Source organism: Salmo salar, chromosome 11 (assembly GCF_965601325.2).
Source record: "Salmo salar chromosome 11, fSalSal1, whole genome shotgun sequence".
NCBI lineage: Eukaryota > Metazoa > Chordata > Actinopteri > Salmoniformes > Salmonidae > Salmo > Salmo salar.
The window spans coordinates 80,735,447-80,752,933 of NC_138301.1; the positions used below are offsets into that span (position 1 = coordinate 80,735,447).

At 42.0% G+C, this 17,487-nt stretch overlaps 1 protein-coding gene across 2 annotated transcripts in view; it reads right to left on the minus strand.

Moving 5' to 3' along the window:
• Positions 1–209: 209 nt before the first annotated feature.
• LOC106562935 (electrogenic sodium bicarbonate cotransporter 1) overlaps positions 210–17,487 on the minus strand; it is a 68,174-nt gene continuing 50,896 nt past the window's right edge. Inside the window, exons 15-26 of one of the 2 annotated variants that reach the window (XM_045689855.2) lie at positions 16,270–16,325; positions 15,744–15,929; positions 12,534–12,647; positions 11,352–11,513; positions 9,750–9,928; positions 9,328–9,400; positions 7,842–7,910; positions 7,399–7,572; positions 6,829–6,993; positions 6,067–6,169; positions 3,260–3,338; positions 210–3,075 (exon numbers count right to left, since the gene is read on the minus strand). In XM_045689855.2, the coding sequence (XP_045545811.1) occupies positions 3,298–3,338; positions 6,067–6,169; positions 6,829–6,993; positions 7,399–7,572; positions 7,842–7,910; positions 9,328–9,400; positions 9,750–9,928; positions 11,352–11,513; positions 12,534–12,647; positions 15,744–15,929; positions 16,270–16,325 (1,322 nt within the window). In that variant the 3' untranslated portion in view covers positions 210–3,075; positions 3,260–3,297. The remainder of the gene's footprint in view (positions 3,076–3,259; positions 3,339–6,066; positions 6,170–6,828; positions 6,994–7,398; positions 7,573–7,841; positions 7,911–9,327; positions 9,401–9,749; positions 9,929–11,351; positions 11,514–12,533; positions 12,648–15,743; positions 15,930–16,269; positions 16,326–17,487) is intronic. The other variant, XM_045689854.2, reaches the window with a different exon arrangement.

The following is a 17,487-nucleotide window of genomic DNA, read 5'->3' on the forward strand; positions in this document are numbered from 1 at the left end:
GGTAACGGAGTATATCAACCAATTACAGTGTCTGCTGGCAGTCGATCTGATAAGGTGGTCAATCTAACATCAGTTATTTTGCAAAGAGACCAGGAAAATGGCAGTTCAGAAGACATTTCTTAAGAAGGATTTGTAAATCCGGCCCCTGAATGTTTGGCAAGGTTATATTAGATCAAATATAATTTTTTACATGGACAGACTTAACACAATCATTTTCAAAGTGAGTTTATTGCTGTCAATATACATCATTTGAAAAATATATATGCCAAATCAATCATTTTATAAGTAACATACTCATTCATGTTAGTCTATAGAGATGAAGGAAATACCATAAGTCTTACATGTACTGTAGGTTTAATTGATCGTAATTATAGTTTTATTGCTTGAATCTTTTGTTCGACCACGTTTTACAATAAACTGCTCGACACCTGTATCTAAGTGCTTATTGAATATGAACCATATTCGTAGATAGAAATATTGCACCAAATGTGTCAACAAAATTAAAAACATACGTTTTTAATTAAATTAGCCCACTGAATCAACACATTTTACAGCAAAACATCCTAAAATTAGACTCATCCTAAAATTAGAATCCCAGAAAATGAATATACTGTACAGATGATTAACATTTGTCCCAGGACTGATTTAAGATGGGATGCTGGCATTATTTGGGATAGAAAACATGACATCAATAGTGACCCTGATTAAGAGTGTACCATCATATCAACATCCAACGCAGTCCTCTCACACTTCCGATACACCTACAAAACAATCTTGTTTGATTATACCACTCAAGATTACAACAAATATCATTTCGGTATTTTATCACTACAGTATCTTTTATAATTTATAAACCCAGTAAATCACTGAGACCACAAAATACATTTTGCCCAAGTGAATCATTTTACGCCTTAGTTTGTACACTGTATCTAAAAAATAAATTAAAAAAAAGTTCTATAAAAGGGCTGCAGTGTATCCGTTTATCAGTAAAATGGCAGCTCTGAAATGTTGAAGAACCTCATCCCCAGGTTCAATTCCTGCTGAGCGGGTTGGCTCGTGGAAGAGATTAACTAAATGGTTTTGAATTCATATTTTCTCTTGGTATGGAACTCCGTGAAAAGCTGCAAACTATACACAGCATTAGGTTTTGCCCGAAATGCAACTGCAAGACACAAGGAACGTCAACATTGCATTGTCTCACAGTGATTATTCAATGATTGGTCAGTTCGTAATCAGTTTTAATATAATAAAAAAACAACACTAAATCATCACTTTGTTAAAAAAAAGGTAATAATACAAATGTCACTCCACAGACAACTGTAAAAATGCTGTCATCTCATTAACGGCTTAATAGTAAATACACTTAATTATTATTTGACTTATTCTCTCAGCAATATAATATACGTCACTGTTATTGCATTTTCATGTCATTTCAATATGATACAAATAAAAATCTCTTTAATGAATTAGTTACAGAGCAAAAGGAACACAGAAAGTGATTAGATAGGATCTCTATGCTGTGCCCTTTCATAAAAATATCTCAGTATGATGACAGATCATTGCATAATAATAATAATAATGTGTTCATCATACTGTACTTACAAATACCTGGCGCCTACATTAATTAAGTCAGAGGTAGGGCTACGAATACAAGTATATACATGTATTTCAATCCCTACTACAGATAATTGTGGTTGAAGTCCTCCTGTCTCTTATAAAGCTGATAGAAACAACAGACATTATTAGGAAAACAGTTCAATCAGAAAAGTTTCACACGCAATGGGAAGGAAAATACTCGAATCAACATTTTGAATCAAGAGCATTTATGCTTTTTTTTGTTGCATAGATAAGAGATTAAATAAATAATACAAGTGTGAAGGGATAAGAGAAAAGACAGAAGAATATTAATATACATGAACAAGAACACTATAATAGGCCTATGCTGGAAAGTAGGACATGAAAAAATAATGGGATTTGAAAGTTTGATCTGTTCTGGCCGGCAAAAATAGGGCAGTCCAGTTTAACGTCACGTCTCCATAAGATCTGTATAAGAAAGTATGTTGTACTTAATGATCTAAAAGGCATGTATTAGGAATACATAAAGCATTGCATTAGTTTGCGAATGCTTTATAAATCATGAATGCCTTACCCATGAATTAGCCACAAATGGCTAACAATGAACTTCAAAGTTTTCCTTGGTACAGAGCATTAGGCCGATTCCAAGCCAGCGGGAGCAGAAAATATTTTCCGGCTACGCTGGCGTGGAATCGGCCATTACCTTTTTTTATACAGCAAATGAAGAATCACATCTCCCCTATCACAAGGGTCCCTCCTATACTTCTCACTCTCAAAACAAAGAATTCGGTCCGTTTTTTTTTAAATAAAAAAAATATGTACTTAAGCAGGACATTAAAAGGAGGACTATACAACAGTGCTACAGTATAAAATAGGCTGCTGTAGGAGTCTGTGGTTACATTCACAATGACACCCTATTCCCTACCAGACCTGGGTTCAAATACATGTGTACTTGAGTATTTTCAAATACACAGCCCCAAACAAGTACTTTTATTTGAGTATTCAAATGGTTATATGCAACAACAAAAAACAAATAGTTGACCATTGTATTTGAAAGTATATTTTCATATAGCTGGGTTAAATGCATGGGAGTGTATTTCAGTCCATGTATTTTAGTATTTTCAAATACTTACCAAGTGTATTTCCAAATACATTCCAATATTCAACTGCTTGTTTTTTCAAATAAAGGTTTTCTGAATACATGTTTTGAAGAGTAATTGAAATACCTGAAATAGTATTTGAACCCAGGTCTGTTCCCTATATAGTGCACTGCTTTTGACCAGGGCCCTATGGGATTTCAGACGCACCCTGTGTTGTGTTGAGTAGTGGTGTGCAGGTAATGCTGCTGGTTCTGTTGGGTTGTTTGGACATTAGGACGGGTTGTTGTTAGACTAAAGGGACGTTTCAGAACCCGGAGCCTGTTTTTTCCAGAAGAAGCTTTTGTCCTCTTGCTCCAGTTCTATCCTAATCTGAGGCGCTGCTTTTTTTAATGGATTCAGACTGAAAGAGAAAGAAAGAGAGTGGAGGTGGAGACAGAGAGAAGTATGAGAGAGTGAACAACCAGGGACAACAAATGTTCAACATTAACATGACAATCTGTACTCTAGAATAGATTGTCACAACATGTGATATTGGTGTGAGTGTCTGTGGGTATAAAATAAGGCATGCAAGCAGGCACACTCACATAGTTACCTTGCAACAGTAATGGGCTTAAAGTAGCCCTCAGCATGCTGAGTGCGGGTCAAGGAAAGACGACGGGGGTCCTACGGGAGAAGACCAAATACACACAACATTAACATAATGTTTTAGCCACTTAAATATTCCCCAAAAATATTCTCCCAATTCAAGACAGGTATAGCAAAAGAGGAAAGTTAGAGCAAGCTTTGCAAAGCCAGGATGTTTCACAGTAGAAGCAGCTGTTAAAGACCGAGTGCAGTCAAAATGTGATTTTCCTGTGTACATACACTACCGGTCAAATGTTTTAGAACACCTACTCATTCAAGGATTTTTCTTTATTTTTACTATTTTCTACATTGTTAAATAATAGTGAAGACATCAAAACTATGAAATAACACATACGGAATCATGTTGTAACCAAAAAATTGTTCAACAAATCAAAATACCCTTTGCCTTTGACAGCTTTGCACACTCTTGGCATTCTCTCAACCAGCTTCATGAGGTAGTCACCTGGAATGCATTTCATTTAACAGGTATGCCTTCTTAAAAGTTCATTTGTGGAATTTCATTCCTTCTTAATGCGTTTGAGCCAATCAATTGTGTTGTGACAAGGTAGGGGGGGTTACAGAAGATAGCCCTATTTGGTAAAAGACCAAGTCCATTTTATGGCAAGAACAGCTGAAATGATGAAAGAGAAACGACAGTCCATCATTACTTTAAGACATGAAGGTCAGTCAATACAGAACATTTCTTCAAGTGCAGTCGCAAAAACCATCAAGCGCTATGATGAAACTGGCTCTCATGAGGACCGCCACCGGAATGGAAGACCCAGAGTTACCTCTGCTGCAGAGGATAAGTTCATTAGAGTTACCAGCCTCAGAAATTGCAGGCCAAATAAATGCTTCACAGAGTTCAAGAAACAGACACATCTCAACATCAACTGTTCAGAGGAGACTGTGTGAATCAGGCCTTCGTGGTCGAATTGCTTCAAAGAAACCACTACTAAAGGACACCAATAATAAGAAGAGACTTGCTTGGGCCAAGAAACACGAGCAATGGACTTTAGACTGATGGAAATTTGTCCTTTGGCGTGGAGTCCAAATTGGAGATTTTTGGTTCCAACTGCCGTTTCTTTGTGAGACACGGTGTGGGTGAATGGATGATATCCACATGTGTATTTCCCACCGTTAAGCATGGAGGAAGTGTTATGGTGTGGGTGTGCTTTGCTGGTGACACTGTCTGTGATTTATTTAGAATTCAAGGCACACTTAAACAGCATGGCTACCACAGCATTCTGCACCGATATGCCATCCCATCTGGTTTGTGCTTAGTGGGACTATCATTTGTTTATCAACAGGACAATGACCCAGCACACCTCCAGGCTGTGTAAGGGCTATTTGACCAAGAAGGATAGTGATGGAGTGCTGCATCAGATGACCTGGCCTCCACAATCCCCCGACCTCAACCAAATTGAGATGGTTTGGGATGAGTCAGACCGCAGACTTAAGGAAAAGCAGCCAACAAGTGCTCAGCATTTGTGGGAACTCCTTCACAACTGTTGGAAAAGCATTCCAGGTGAAGCTGGTTGTGAGAATGCCAAGAATGTGCAAAGCTGTCACCAAGGCAAAGGGTGGCTATTTGAAGATTACTACATGATTCCATGTGTGTTATTTTATAGTTTCGATGTCTTCACTATTATTCTTCAATGGAGAAAATAGTAAAAATAAAGAAAAACCTTTGAATGAGTAGGTGTTCTAAAACTTTTGACTGGTAGTGTATATTTCCACACTGAGATTGAAATAATACTGTGAAATTGTGAACATTATGATAATGCCCATTCAGTGTAAGAGCTGTTTGAAAATATGGCCTGATTTGGTGGGATGGAGTTTTGGCCTTCCATGGTGACATCACCATGTGGTAAATGATTTAGTAGACCAATAAGAAAGAGAGTTCCAAACCTCTCTGCCAATAACAGCACATTTTCAGTTTTCCACTACCCACGCAGACAGTGCTAGAAAAATTACTGCGAAATTCTTGTTTTTTATTTTCCTTGTTGACTTTTTTAATTGAAAACAATCACATTAAGGTGCTTAATCAAAAGAATTTGATTTTGAGATAAAAAATGGCTGCATTGGACCTTTAATTAAGCATTCGAAAGCAGCTGAAAATAACAGTAAGAAAGAAATGGAAAAGTAAGGTCATCTGCATTAGTTTCTCTAAATAAAGCTGGATGTCTGCAAAGCCAGAGAAAAGCATGAGATCTGATGAAGACCCAAAGATGAGGTTAGTGCTTTGTGGAGAGAGAGGGAGGGAGGGAGATTGATTTTCAATTGGGCATAATTCGTTAGTAGGCTGACCGGAGGAGTACGCTCTGTTACGTGATTACCTAGTTCGGCAGAGGATGCACAAGAGTATTCTCCTAGCAGCAAGTGCGGAAGTGTTTTAAAATCCACCACATCCCCTTTGAATCAGCTGTTGTTTTCTCAAAGGGGAAAAGCATGCCAACATTTAAAAACCATACGCCACCTATCCTTTTTTCTATAAAATGTCTTGCACAACTAGCTAAATTTGTTTTTAGCACTTTACACATTTGTTGTGTTTCCATGTTTCCTCTCCTTGCCTCCACTCCCTCGATGGAAAACAGGACGCGAGGAGTCGAGCAAAACCAAATAAGATTCTCCCAGAGGAAAAGAAGGAAAGCGGGCAAGAAGCTAAGAGAGAAACAATTCCAAGAAGGCATTAGCAGCACTCAGTAAGTAAGTAAGCCCTTTGCGGTTGTGGGTAAGAGACCCCACGCAATCCTGTTGTACTCACTGTCTGAGGTCTTATCCTTATTCCCCAACATGGGCTCCGTCTCCATTATATCCATGGAGATTTTAATACTGGGGACATTGTCATTGTAGGGGTACTCAGAGGGCTGGAGGGAGAGACAATAACAATGGCTATTTTTTTTGCATATTGGCAACTAATTAACATATTGGCAACTAATTAATTGGGTCGTATTAATTTGGGCACACAGTCGCAAAAAATCATTTTGCGATGGAAAACCAAAACGTGTTTCTCATTGGACAATTTCAGGTAGTCCTTGCCTGTTTCATTGCGCTTTACTTCTGTTGGGTAAATAATGAATACGACCCATGTGTTTACAGTAATGGTGTCTAGTGGCGCTTGTCTTAAAGTATCCCAAAGAAACAAACAAGTACTTCATACTGTCATTCGTGATGTGTTATTAACGATTTTACAATGTAGTTTCTATACAAATACCTGGTCATTTCTGTACGGTAAGTCTGTGGAAATGACAGTGCTCAGACAGACAGAGTATTCATTTCAGAGAGATGGTATTGGACAGAGGGTGAACACAGGTGACAAAATTGAGGATAGGAGAAGTGGTGAACTTTTAGGAGGGACGACAGGTCATGAGTTAAGGGTGTCAGTGTTCTACAAAAAGTAACATAATAGTGCTACATTAGTACTATTACTACTATTATCATCATCACAAAGGTAGAACCCGTGGGAAAAACACATTCAATTAAACAGACTGATCCGCTTCCAATAAAAAGCCTCAAAATGACGTACAAAATCGATTTCACTGTCGATGCTTCCTTTCTTCTGTTTCTTCTTCCTCTTCTCGTCCTCCTTCTTCTTCTTGTCTTTCTCCGGGATGACGTCGTCCAGGTAGCTGAGGTCGTGCTGGGAGAAGATGTAGTCCATGGCCCTTCTGACCGCCACCAGGGCCAAGATCTGGAGAGACAGACACAGACACACATCAATGGAGATAGATAATGGTTCTACTATATACTGTGTTGGTGGGTATATGGCTGGGTTCATTGTACAGTATGTGTGTTTGTGTCAGCTAGTAACGGATTCCACACTGTGAGTGGATGTGTCACAACCGTATTTTACCCATCTGTATGTGTAGGAATGGTTTATTATTGGTTAATTGGTACATTTCATCTTGTGGGTGTACTTACTTGCATGTTTCTGTGTATGTCTGACTGTTGCACACATACCTGTGAGTGTGTGTCTGTGCGTGCGTGTGTGTGCGTGCGTGTGCGTGCGTGTGCGTGTGTGCGTGCGTGTGTGTGCGTGCGTGTGCGTGTGTGTGTGTGTGTGTGTGTGTGTGTGGGTTGCATGCGTATGGCTCACCATGACGGGGAAGATGATGGCAGCGACGGTGGACTTAAGGACCCAGAGGAGGGCGAGACAGAGGGCCTGTATGAAGGTAAACAGGTGGATGCGACGCTGGGGAACGTGGCGCAGGTAGATCAGGTCAGGCTGGTGCTTGGCAGGCATCAGGAGAAGCTGCAGGCGATCCATGAACTGAAGGACAGACAGTCGCACAGAAGTAAGGCCAGGATACATGGGCTGGGGGTGCGACTGGCATCACAGACACTATTGTTGATGGACTAACATAACTAACAGGCACAGAGATTCACATTGCATTTTGACTCGGTGTTCTCTGACTGACAGTTGTACAGAGTTAAGGCCCAGATACATGGAAGCGACTGGTGTACCAGGTTGGTTAGCGGCAGTTAATAGCACTAACAGGCCTAACATTTCAGACTTCATTTTGGGTCAGAGCCACTCACCTGGACACCGTTGAGAGATGCCACGCCCATGTAGAGGAACACGCCATAGAGCACAGGCATAGGGATGAACTGGGGAGACAGAACAGGACTGGGTGAATGAGACAAAGGAAGTAATAGAGGCTGTTTTCCATAGAAATACAATCAGCAAACATGTTCCTTCCTTTTTACATTTTTTAGGGCTGATATGAAGACGTCTTATCAAAAAAGAGGGTTAGGGTTAACCCTGTTTTCAATAACAACAGTGCTAACTTTTGATTACATGTTGTTTTGTTCGCTCTCAAATAAATGAATAAATGTTGTACTTTTTACCCCTTTTTCTCCCTAATTGGTAGTTCCAGTCTTGTCCCATCGCTGCAACTCCCATACAGACTTGGGAGAGGCGAAGGTCGAGAGCCATGCATCCTCCGAAACATGACCCTGCCAAGCTGCACTGCTCCTTGACACACTGCTTGCTTAACCCGGAAGCCAGCCGCACCAAAACAACACCGTACAGCTGGTGACCGAAGTCAGCGTGCATGCCCGCCACAAGGAGTGGGACAAGTACATCCCGGCCAGCCAAGCCCTCCCCTAACCCGGACGACGCTGGGCCAATTGTGTGCCGCCACATGGGCAGCACACGGTTGCGACCGGCTGCGACACAGCCTGGGATCGAACACGGGTCTGTAGTGACGCCTTAGACTGCTGCGCCACTCGGGAGTCCCCCTCGTTAACCTTTTTTGTGTCTTCAGCTCCCACTTAATTAGATGTTGTAGAACAAAACAAAACACTAATTTATTCTGAATAGGTGATCAATGAGTTTACAGTCGAACCCCCCCCCCCCCCCCACACACACACACACACACACACACACACACACACACACACACACTAAATGGCTCGGGGAGCTAAGGGATGTGAAGAGACTACAGTAGACTACACTAGAAAAGACACCATCTCAGAGATGGAGATGTGACTACTCTAAACGGTCCACAAGGGGGAGGACCATTCCCACTCACAGCACTGTAAAGTTATTTACGATGGTCAGATTAAGGAGAGAACAGGAAACCGGAGAAGTCATAGTCACTGAGCTGCAACCTGACCCTAAGCCCTGATGATGAACATGCTTATTTCACATCACATCACCTCAACAAGGCCCCTCACTAATTGGATGACCACAATAATTCACATTATTTACAATTGGAATGAGTGATGGGATTTCCCACTAAAAGGGGAGGACAGTAATCCAGTAAATTGAGAATAGAAAAGTTAGATTTAAAGGAATGAACAGGTAGATTTTTGGTCCTGTGTGGCTCAGCTAGTGGCAGGATTGTGGGTTTGATTCCAGCTAAGGCCACTCATATGAAAAGTGTTTGCTAAATGGCATATATTATTGTAGATTTAAAGGGAATAAATGAGATGGATTTAGGGAATGGACAGGTACATTGAAAGGTAAAGAGGCGGTAGAGTTAAAGGGAATTGGGGAATGAACACGTGTATGAAGCGCTACCTTGAGGATGGGAGCCATGAAGACAGACAGTCCGGTCAGAACGAAGACAATGACACCGGTCACTCTCTGCTCCCTGCGGTAAGAAGGGATAGTTCATCCCACATCACACACTGCACATCACATCAACCACAGTCAATTTTCTAACCTTTCTGTCCAAACTATTGACCACTGTTCTGATGTGACATTCAACTAACTTCACCGTGTTCACGTACTGCTACGAGATTGTAAAATGTATTCTGTTCAAACAAAAACAAAACGTGACTGTGTGGGAATGGCAACAAAGTGAAACTCAAGTCCATTGTACTGTAAGCTACATGTAAAGGAGCCAGGAGTCTTTCTGCTCTGATAGCTCTCTTCGCTTCACTGACTCTTTCTCCATTCCTCCCTTCTCACCTCCCTCCCTCCCCTCCCTGCTCACCCACCTGACACCCAGGAACTTGGGCTGCTCCCCAGGAGCCGAGCACTGGGTCTCCATCTTCAGAGAGTCGATGTGGGCGATGGAGATGACAGTGGCAGCCACGTACCAGGGCAGGCCCATGAAGGAACACACAATGAGTAGTACTGCTACCCAGAACAGGTCCAAGTGGTAGCCTGCCCCTTTCTGTGTGGAGGAGGAAAGAGAGAAGAGAAGGAAATGGAGAGGTGTGTGTCAGTAACCACTAACCACAAGGAATCAAATGAGTTGCCATTGACTTAACATCCAATACAAAGTGTGGCCGCCCCTCTGTTCTTTTCCAGTTCATTATCCTTATCTTAAGATACACTACATCACCAAAAGTATGTGGACACCCCTTCAAATTAGTGGATTCGGCTATTTCAGTCACACCCGTTGCAGACAGGTGTATAAAATCGAGCACACAGCCATGCAATCTACATAGACAAACATTGCCAGTAGAATGGCCCGTAGTGAAGAGCTCAGTGAATTTTAATGTGGCACCATCATAGGATGCTACCTTTCCTACAAGTCAGTTCATCAAATTTCTGCCCTGCTAGAGCTGCCCCGGTCAACTGTAAGTGCTGTTATTGTGAAGTGGAAACATGCTGAAGCGCGTAGCGTGTACAAATCGTCTGTCCTCGGTTGCAACACTCACTACCGAGTTCCAAACTGCCTCTGGAAGCAACGTCAGCACAATAACTGATTGTCGGGAGCTTCATGAAATGGGTTTCCATGGCCGAGCAGCCGCACACAAGCCTAAGATCACCATGCGCAATGCCAAGTGTCGGCTGGAGTGGTGTAAAGCTCACTGCCATTGGACTCAGTGGAAACACGTTCTCTGGAGTGATGAATCCCGCTTCACCATCTGACAGTCCGATGGATGAATCTGGGTTTGGCAGGTGCCAGGAGAACACTACCTGCCCCAATGCATAGTGTCAACTGTAAAATTTGGTGGAGGAGGAATAATTGTCTCGGGCTGTTTTTCACGGTTCGCACTAGGCCTTTTAGTTCCAGTGAAAGGAAATCTTAACTCTACAGCATACAGTAACATTCAAGACGATTCTGTGCTTCCAACTTTGTGGCAACAGTTTGGGGAAGGCCCTTTCCTGTTTCAGCATGACAATGCCCCCGTGCACAAAGCAAGGTCCATACAGAAATGTTTTGTCGAGATCGGTGTGGAAGAACTTGACTTGCCTGCACAGACCTGACCTCAAACCCATCGAACACCTTTGAGAGCAATTGGAACGCCGACTGCGAGCCAGGCCTAATCGCCCAACATCAGTGCCCGACCTCACTAATGCTCTTGTGGCTGAATGGTAGCAAGTCCCCGCAGCAATGTTCCAACATCTAGTGGAAAGCCTTCCCAGAAGAGTGGAGGCTGTTATAGCAGCAAAGGGGGACCAACCTCATATTAATGCCCATGATTTTGGAATGAGATGTTCGACGAGCAGGTGTCCACATACATGTGGTGTATTAAGTCATTATCTTATCTATTCTCTTTACCCCTCTGACCGAGTGCCCCTTCATCCCTCCACTTCTACCCCTCCGCCCCTCTCTCCCTTTCGCCCTCCATCCCCCCGCTCCTCACCTTGAGTTTGTGCTCCTTTCTGTTGACGATGACAGCGGTGATCTGCTGGTCCATGAACACCAGGATGGTGACCAGGAGAGCAGGGAGGGCTGCAGCCAGATACACCCACCACGGGTTCCCTCCGAACGGGGGCACGAACCAGCCACGGTTGGGGCTGGTGGGCTGGGGACCAGGAGCAGAGAGACACAGCCAGTCAGATAAATATTGTAGACCAGGGTTGATTTAAAAGACACAGGACAACAGACTCTCTCACACTTCATCCTTACCAAGCTAACATGGTCATTGTTTCAGGGTGTTCTTAGAAATGTCATTTTGTTGTTAGGAGTTTGTCATGACTCAATGTAAAATGTGATATGGTTGCCCTGACAATATATGAAACATTTCCTCTCATTGAAAAAAATTCAACCTCATGGAAACAGAATGTCCTTATTCTGCTGTACTTTGAGTTAGAGTCTAAAAGTCCTGGAGAGGTACATCATTACACGACAAAGAAAACACTCCGAAATTAGTCTGCAGCCGCACAAAGCTGTGTCTGTACCTGCAACTATAAGGACCTCAGTGTTCTCCCCATGTCCTATAATCACCTTGTATTTCATGCACGCACCCTCCCCACACCCCCTCTTACCCTTCCTCACCCCACCCCCAACCTCACATTTCCCCTCTTCCTCCACATCACCCTTGCCCCATTCAACCTCACCCCTTCCTCACCCCCACTCCCTCCACCATTCGGCTCCAGTGAGGTAAGGTAAACTGAGGTAAGCTAATAATCTCAGTGACAGGCTCTGTATCAGAGTTTCAGGTTATATCTGCTCTCCCTCCTTGGCAGTAGTACACAACCAGGTAATGATTATACAAGACTTTAAGACAAGGATTACAAAGACTTTATGTCTGCCTAAGAAAATGCAGCATTGTTCAGGCGGAGATCTGACTGATACACCTGTCCCTCTTGAGTAACTCTAGAAAATGATATTGTTTCAATATATAAATCAAAATCTAGACCAGAGTGTGCTACATACACCTTTGCTTAAACTTAAATATAAAGCATCATCACTAAAAATGAATCCAGGTGTGAACTTGTGCACTATACAAAACAAGAACAGGGGATATAGTGGACCATATACAAAGCCAACGTTTCTGCACAAGGCCTTTCTCGATACCACGGACATCCACCCTGGTACTCACCTTGAATTCAGTTGGCACGATGAGCTTGGGTGTGTCCACTCCGACCAAGGCATCCACACCACAGAAGATGACAATAGCCAGGATGATGGCAAAATCACTGATCAGTTTCCTAACCTGCGGGTACAATAGGGAGGCACAATCGTGTTTGGCAAGGCTTTTGGCTGAGGCAATACAGTAAGACCTACCCTTTTTCGTCACACAAAAATATGTTTGCGAGGGTGGAGCAGAATGTTCTCCAACTAAGCCATTGTGACCAATGTAGTTTCATTGAGTGCAGGTATTTAGCCAAAGCGTTATGGGGGGGGGGGGGGGAAAATAGTTACAATAAGGCTAAACAAAATGTTCCAATTATCTCAGAATTCACATTCATCTCACTGTACATGTTGTATATTTAGATTACTGTTACCGTATTGCTCCATATATTTGAGCCATGTTTCCAAACATTGAAACCCCTTATTGTAAATAGGCTACTGGACTCATGTTGTGCACAGTATGTAATGGAGGTGCCCCACCCTCCCTTCTCTCCCTCCGATCCCTCCCCCCTTCCCTCCTTCCCACAGTGCGGTAAATTAGTGGATATTTGAACGTCTACAGCAGTGCTTGACTTGGTCTATAATAAGTGCCGGTACTCATTTTGGGTGCCGGTTCTGTTTATATTTAGGTGCAGGAACTGCACAAAACTTTGGAGCTAATAGTTTATGAGGAAGCAGTAGAAAATGAGTGGTGCAGGTACTCAGTACTGCTGAGCTCCTGCTCAAGTCAAGCACTGGTCTACGGTCCTGCCTAGGGTCTGAGCCAGCAATGCAGGACAATGAGACAGATAAAGCAGTTGACAGAGAGAGTAGTGAGGAGCAGGGTAAAGTGAGCCTTGCTCTGGGCCTGTATTTTAAAAAAAAGTGCTGATCTAATCATTATGATCTGCCTATATAAACACTCCTACTCTAAGGCCCCGGAGTCTAGAGAGGACTCTTGGCCGGCTTAACACTACTAATGTAATGACTGTGTGTGAATGAATTAGGACAAGAGGATGGGGCCCTCCTCCACTGGGAAATACAGAGATGAGTACTGCCCATAGTGTATACCAGGCAGTTCATCCACTGGTGTTTTGTTTATATTTAAGGATACAGATACACTGAAGAGTAAACGTAGTGTTAGTGTATGCCCACACTAACACATAGACTTACACTTTAGTACATCCCATTGCTTACAGCACAGCACCTTGCACAGTGTCAGTGGTCGACATCTGACATTCCTGCTAAGACTCTCATTGACATCTGAGCCTATCGACTAACCTGAGGATGTCACAGCAAGAAGGGGGAGCAAGGGGGTTTATAGTGATTTGCTGTACATCATGATAAGAGTATGTTTGCGGAGCTGGAGCGGAGCGGGCCCAATTTGACTGGAGCGAGATTCCCAAAGGCTGGAGTGTCAGTCTTCTTGCCCACCCCAATTTTGCTCCAGTAGAGCTCACTCGAGCTCAGGGCATGCCTGGCCCAGCATCCATTTGTAGTCTACTTGTGTGCTGCTATAGCCCCTTGCTTTACTCGTTGAGTTTGCTAAATATTTTCATAACGAAACTGATCAAACAGGTGCAAAAATCAAGGTGACTTACAAAGATGAGGACCAAGAGCAAGAAAGGGTGATGTAGTGTAGTGTCCACAACTAAAGAACTATTGTGGAATCTGAAAATACACATATCCCAAAAGCATGGTGGTGTACTTACTACGTGCACATGCTAAAAGAAAGGAAGTAGGTGGGTAGCTAACTAAGTGTGTCATGGTAGCAAAGTATTTATAAACTAAAAATCAGATCTCTTAAAAAGTTGTATCTATACAATAATAGACTTTGGCTCAATATGCCTGGCATATTCCCACTTTCAAGGAGCTTTCAGTTTTGTTTGGGTTATTTTGCTTAAAAACCTTTAGGCCTACCTATACAAAAACGTTTTTTTTTTAAAAACAACTCTGCATCTCTGCAAGCGCAGATAGGATATTCTCTGCTGCTGGCCTGCTCTCCAGGCGCCATCGCATGAGCCTGAAGCCACACTCTGGCCAAACTCGTGTTTCTCAAAAATGAATTCAAAGGCACTGTAGACTGAGCCTAATAAGGCATTTTTCATTGAATTTGTATTTAATTCTAAGTAAGTCACAGCCATTATGCACAATTTATAGACTAGAATGATGTAATACAACAAAATTGTTGTTTAAATGCCGAGGCTTTATGTCCCTATCCGGCTAGTGTCGCACTCGCAAATGCTTCACAATGTATTTCTTTGTAGGTTATAGCCTTGAAATAATTGAAATAATATAGCCTAAATAATTCATTTTTATTCCTTATTAGGCTCCATGTCTTGCTCCTGACCTATTTCGAGTGTTTATATGTTGCTTAATAGTGTAACCTATTTGAAACGATGAGCACTTCTTACATTCACCTTTTCATGTTTATTAAAAAATATTTTATTCAAATCATATGGTTTGGTTTCAATATTTCAAAAGCAAATGGTAGATTCAGGTAGTTTACAAAAATAGATGGGTGTTGATTAACTTGTGATTTTGAAGAATGGAGCGAATTCGGCGCGGCCTTTATTACTTGTGAGCGCGGAGCGGTTTTTAGCAGGGAGGTTGGAACAGATGTGGTGCGCTGGAGTGGCGCGCACGCACCGCGCCATGAGTGATGAGCAGGATTTCCGACTGCTCACATACTCTGATCATGACACATCGTTATGTACTCAAACCTGCAATAACAGAAGCTCAGTGGATGCTAACTGGGTCAAAAGGGTCAGGGCTGTCGGGGGTTTGATTTGTTCATCTGACGACACCGAAGATTTCACCACTGAACCAGACATGGATCATGGAAATTTGCCAAGAAAACATAGAAGGTAATGAAATCCTAGGAAAGTCATACAGTAGGTATATAGGCCTAACTATCATATGACTGCCGTAGAATCAATTCTATCTGTAAATGTATAGAAAGTAACCTGACTGTATTGCCACTACCTGTTCACACCCCGTCCCTGTAATATACAATGTTTTGACGTTTCAATTACATTCGCCCCTTTCCCTTTCTTAAAAAAATCAACCAAACTGATGCTAAAACATGATTGGCCGGTGGGACAGTGAAACGAAGACCCTGAAACATGATTGGCCCGACGGGGCTGTCACAACTTTGATCCTGAAACGTGATTGGCGGTCAGGGATGTCAGTCACTCACAGTGGTGGGGAAGAAGCGGCTGAACTTGAACTTCTTGAGACACATGGAGCAGGTGTAGGTCCCCAGGAAAAGGATGAATGACATCAGAGTGACGTCGGGGACGAAGCCGCAGGCTGGACCAATCAGCTCACCACCATACTTCACACACTGTTCCTTGTCGAGAGACGCCCACGTGGCATTTACCGGCTACGGGAGAAAAACAGACACACACACAGACAGACACACAGACAAAACCATTACATCATGAGTCATGAAGAATCTCCTAAATCCCGGGAAAAACATTTCACGACATAAGTGAAAGAAACACCTTTAGTATTGATTTAACTGAAATCAGTTAATGATAGCGTTGTCCATCAACAATTCACTGCATTGTTGATGGATAACAATGTCATAACCTAATTAACCCACACCAGCTCAGACACATTCCTGTCTGAGACATACTCAGAAATATACACTTCCTTCAGACCTCCGTGACTGAAGATGATATGGCTGTCAGAGAAGAAACACTCAAGTGGCTGCTGCTTACCAGATCAGTATCATTTATCCAGGAAGAGACATCACTATAGAGACCTGTCATATTTCCTGGATGGAAACAAACCACAACAAAAACAATGTCAGTGAGGTCTCCACAAAACCACTTTACGAGTTACTTGTCAAACTATAACATGCATTTTCCTTTGAGTTTTAAGCACTAGCCTTTTGTCTGAGCTGTCAAAAGAGAGAGGTGATGGTTGACAGGCTCAGGTATATGCAGTGTTACTTAACTCCGAGCCCCTGAGGAACATATCTCCCACCAACCATATACAGTAGTGCTGAGCGATTAGTGCTTTTGATGTCGGTTCGAATATAAAAAATAATCAAATTTTTTCTCAACTTTTTTGTTATTTAAATTTGTTATTAAATGCATTAGGTGTGTTGAATCCTGTAAACAATACAGAATAAAAGTCCCATGACGGTAGTGACTGACCATTACTACTTATCACTTATTAACCATAATTTATTCACATTACCTTAATAAAATATATTATATTTTTGTGTATGTTACATTTGTTTTATTTGATGACTTTATTATTTAATTCCAAGTCATCATCTCATCTCTGTCGAGCTGCTGCCTATGCTGTCTGACAAAATCACAATTTTAGTAGTTCTTCAAAGTAAATAAGGCATACTTTTATGACTGCTGAATACCAACAATCACTTAGATCATGTATTTTCAGCTGGAGATACTTTGCGAAGCAATTACTCTCTATCCCTCTCGATCACGTGTCTTCTGTCTCTTTTCTCCCTCTCTGTATCTGCTCCACACAGACCAAACAAGTAGGCTCGCAATGGATTATGGTCATTGTAGTTAATTAACACGTTTTCTGTGCTAAACTATGTTGAATATTGGCCTGTTGGAAACTATAATTCCCTACTACATCGTACAGTTCTGGTTTGATCTAATTTATCTCTAGAGAAACTGCGCATTGAGCTCACAGAAAAAAAATAACTAAATGGAATTCAAATAATTTAACAAATTTTGGTCAATTAGTTGTTTAAAAAAAAACGAAAAATAACAGACATTTTGGTTAATCGCTCAGCACTACAACCATAGAAATCTGCCAAGTCACTCACTAAACAGGACCTGGTAAAACTGTTGAGAGAGTACACAGTGATATCTCTTAAGTGGATACATACTTGGAACATATAATTATAATCAGTTTAAATATTCTGGGAAATTGTTTTCTGAGCTATAGGGATGTCA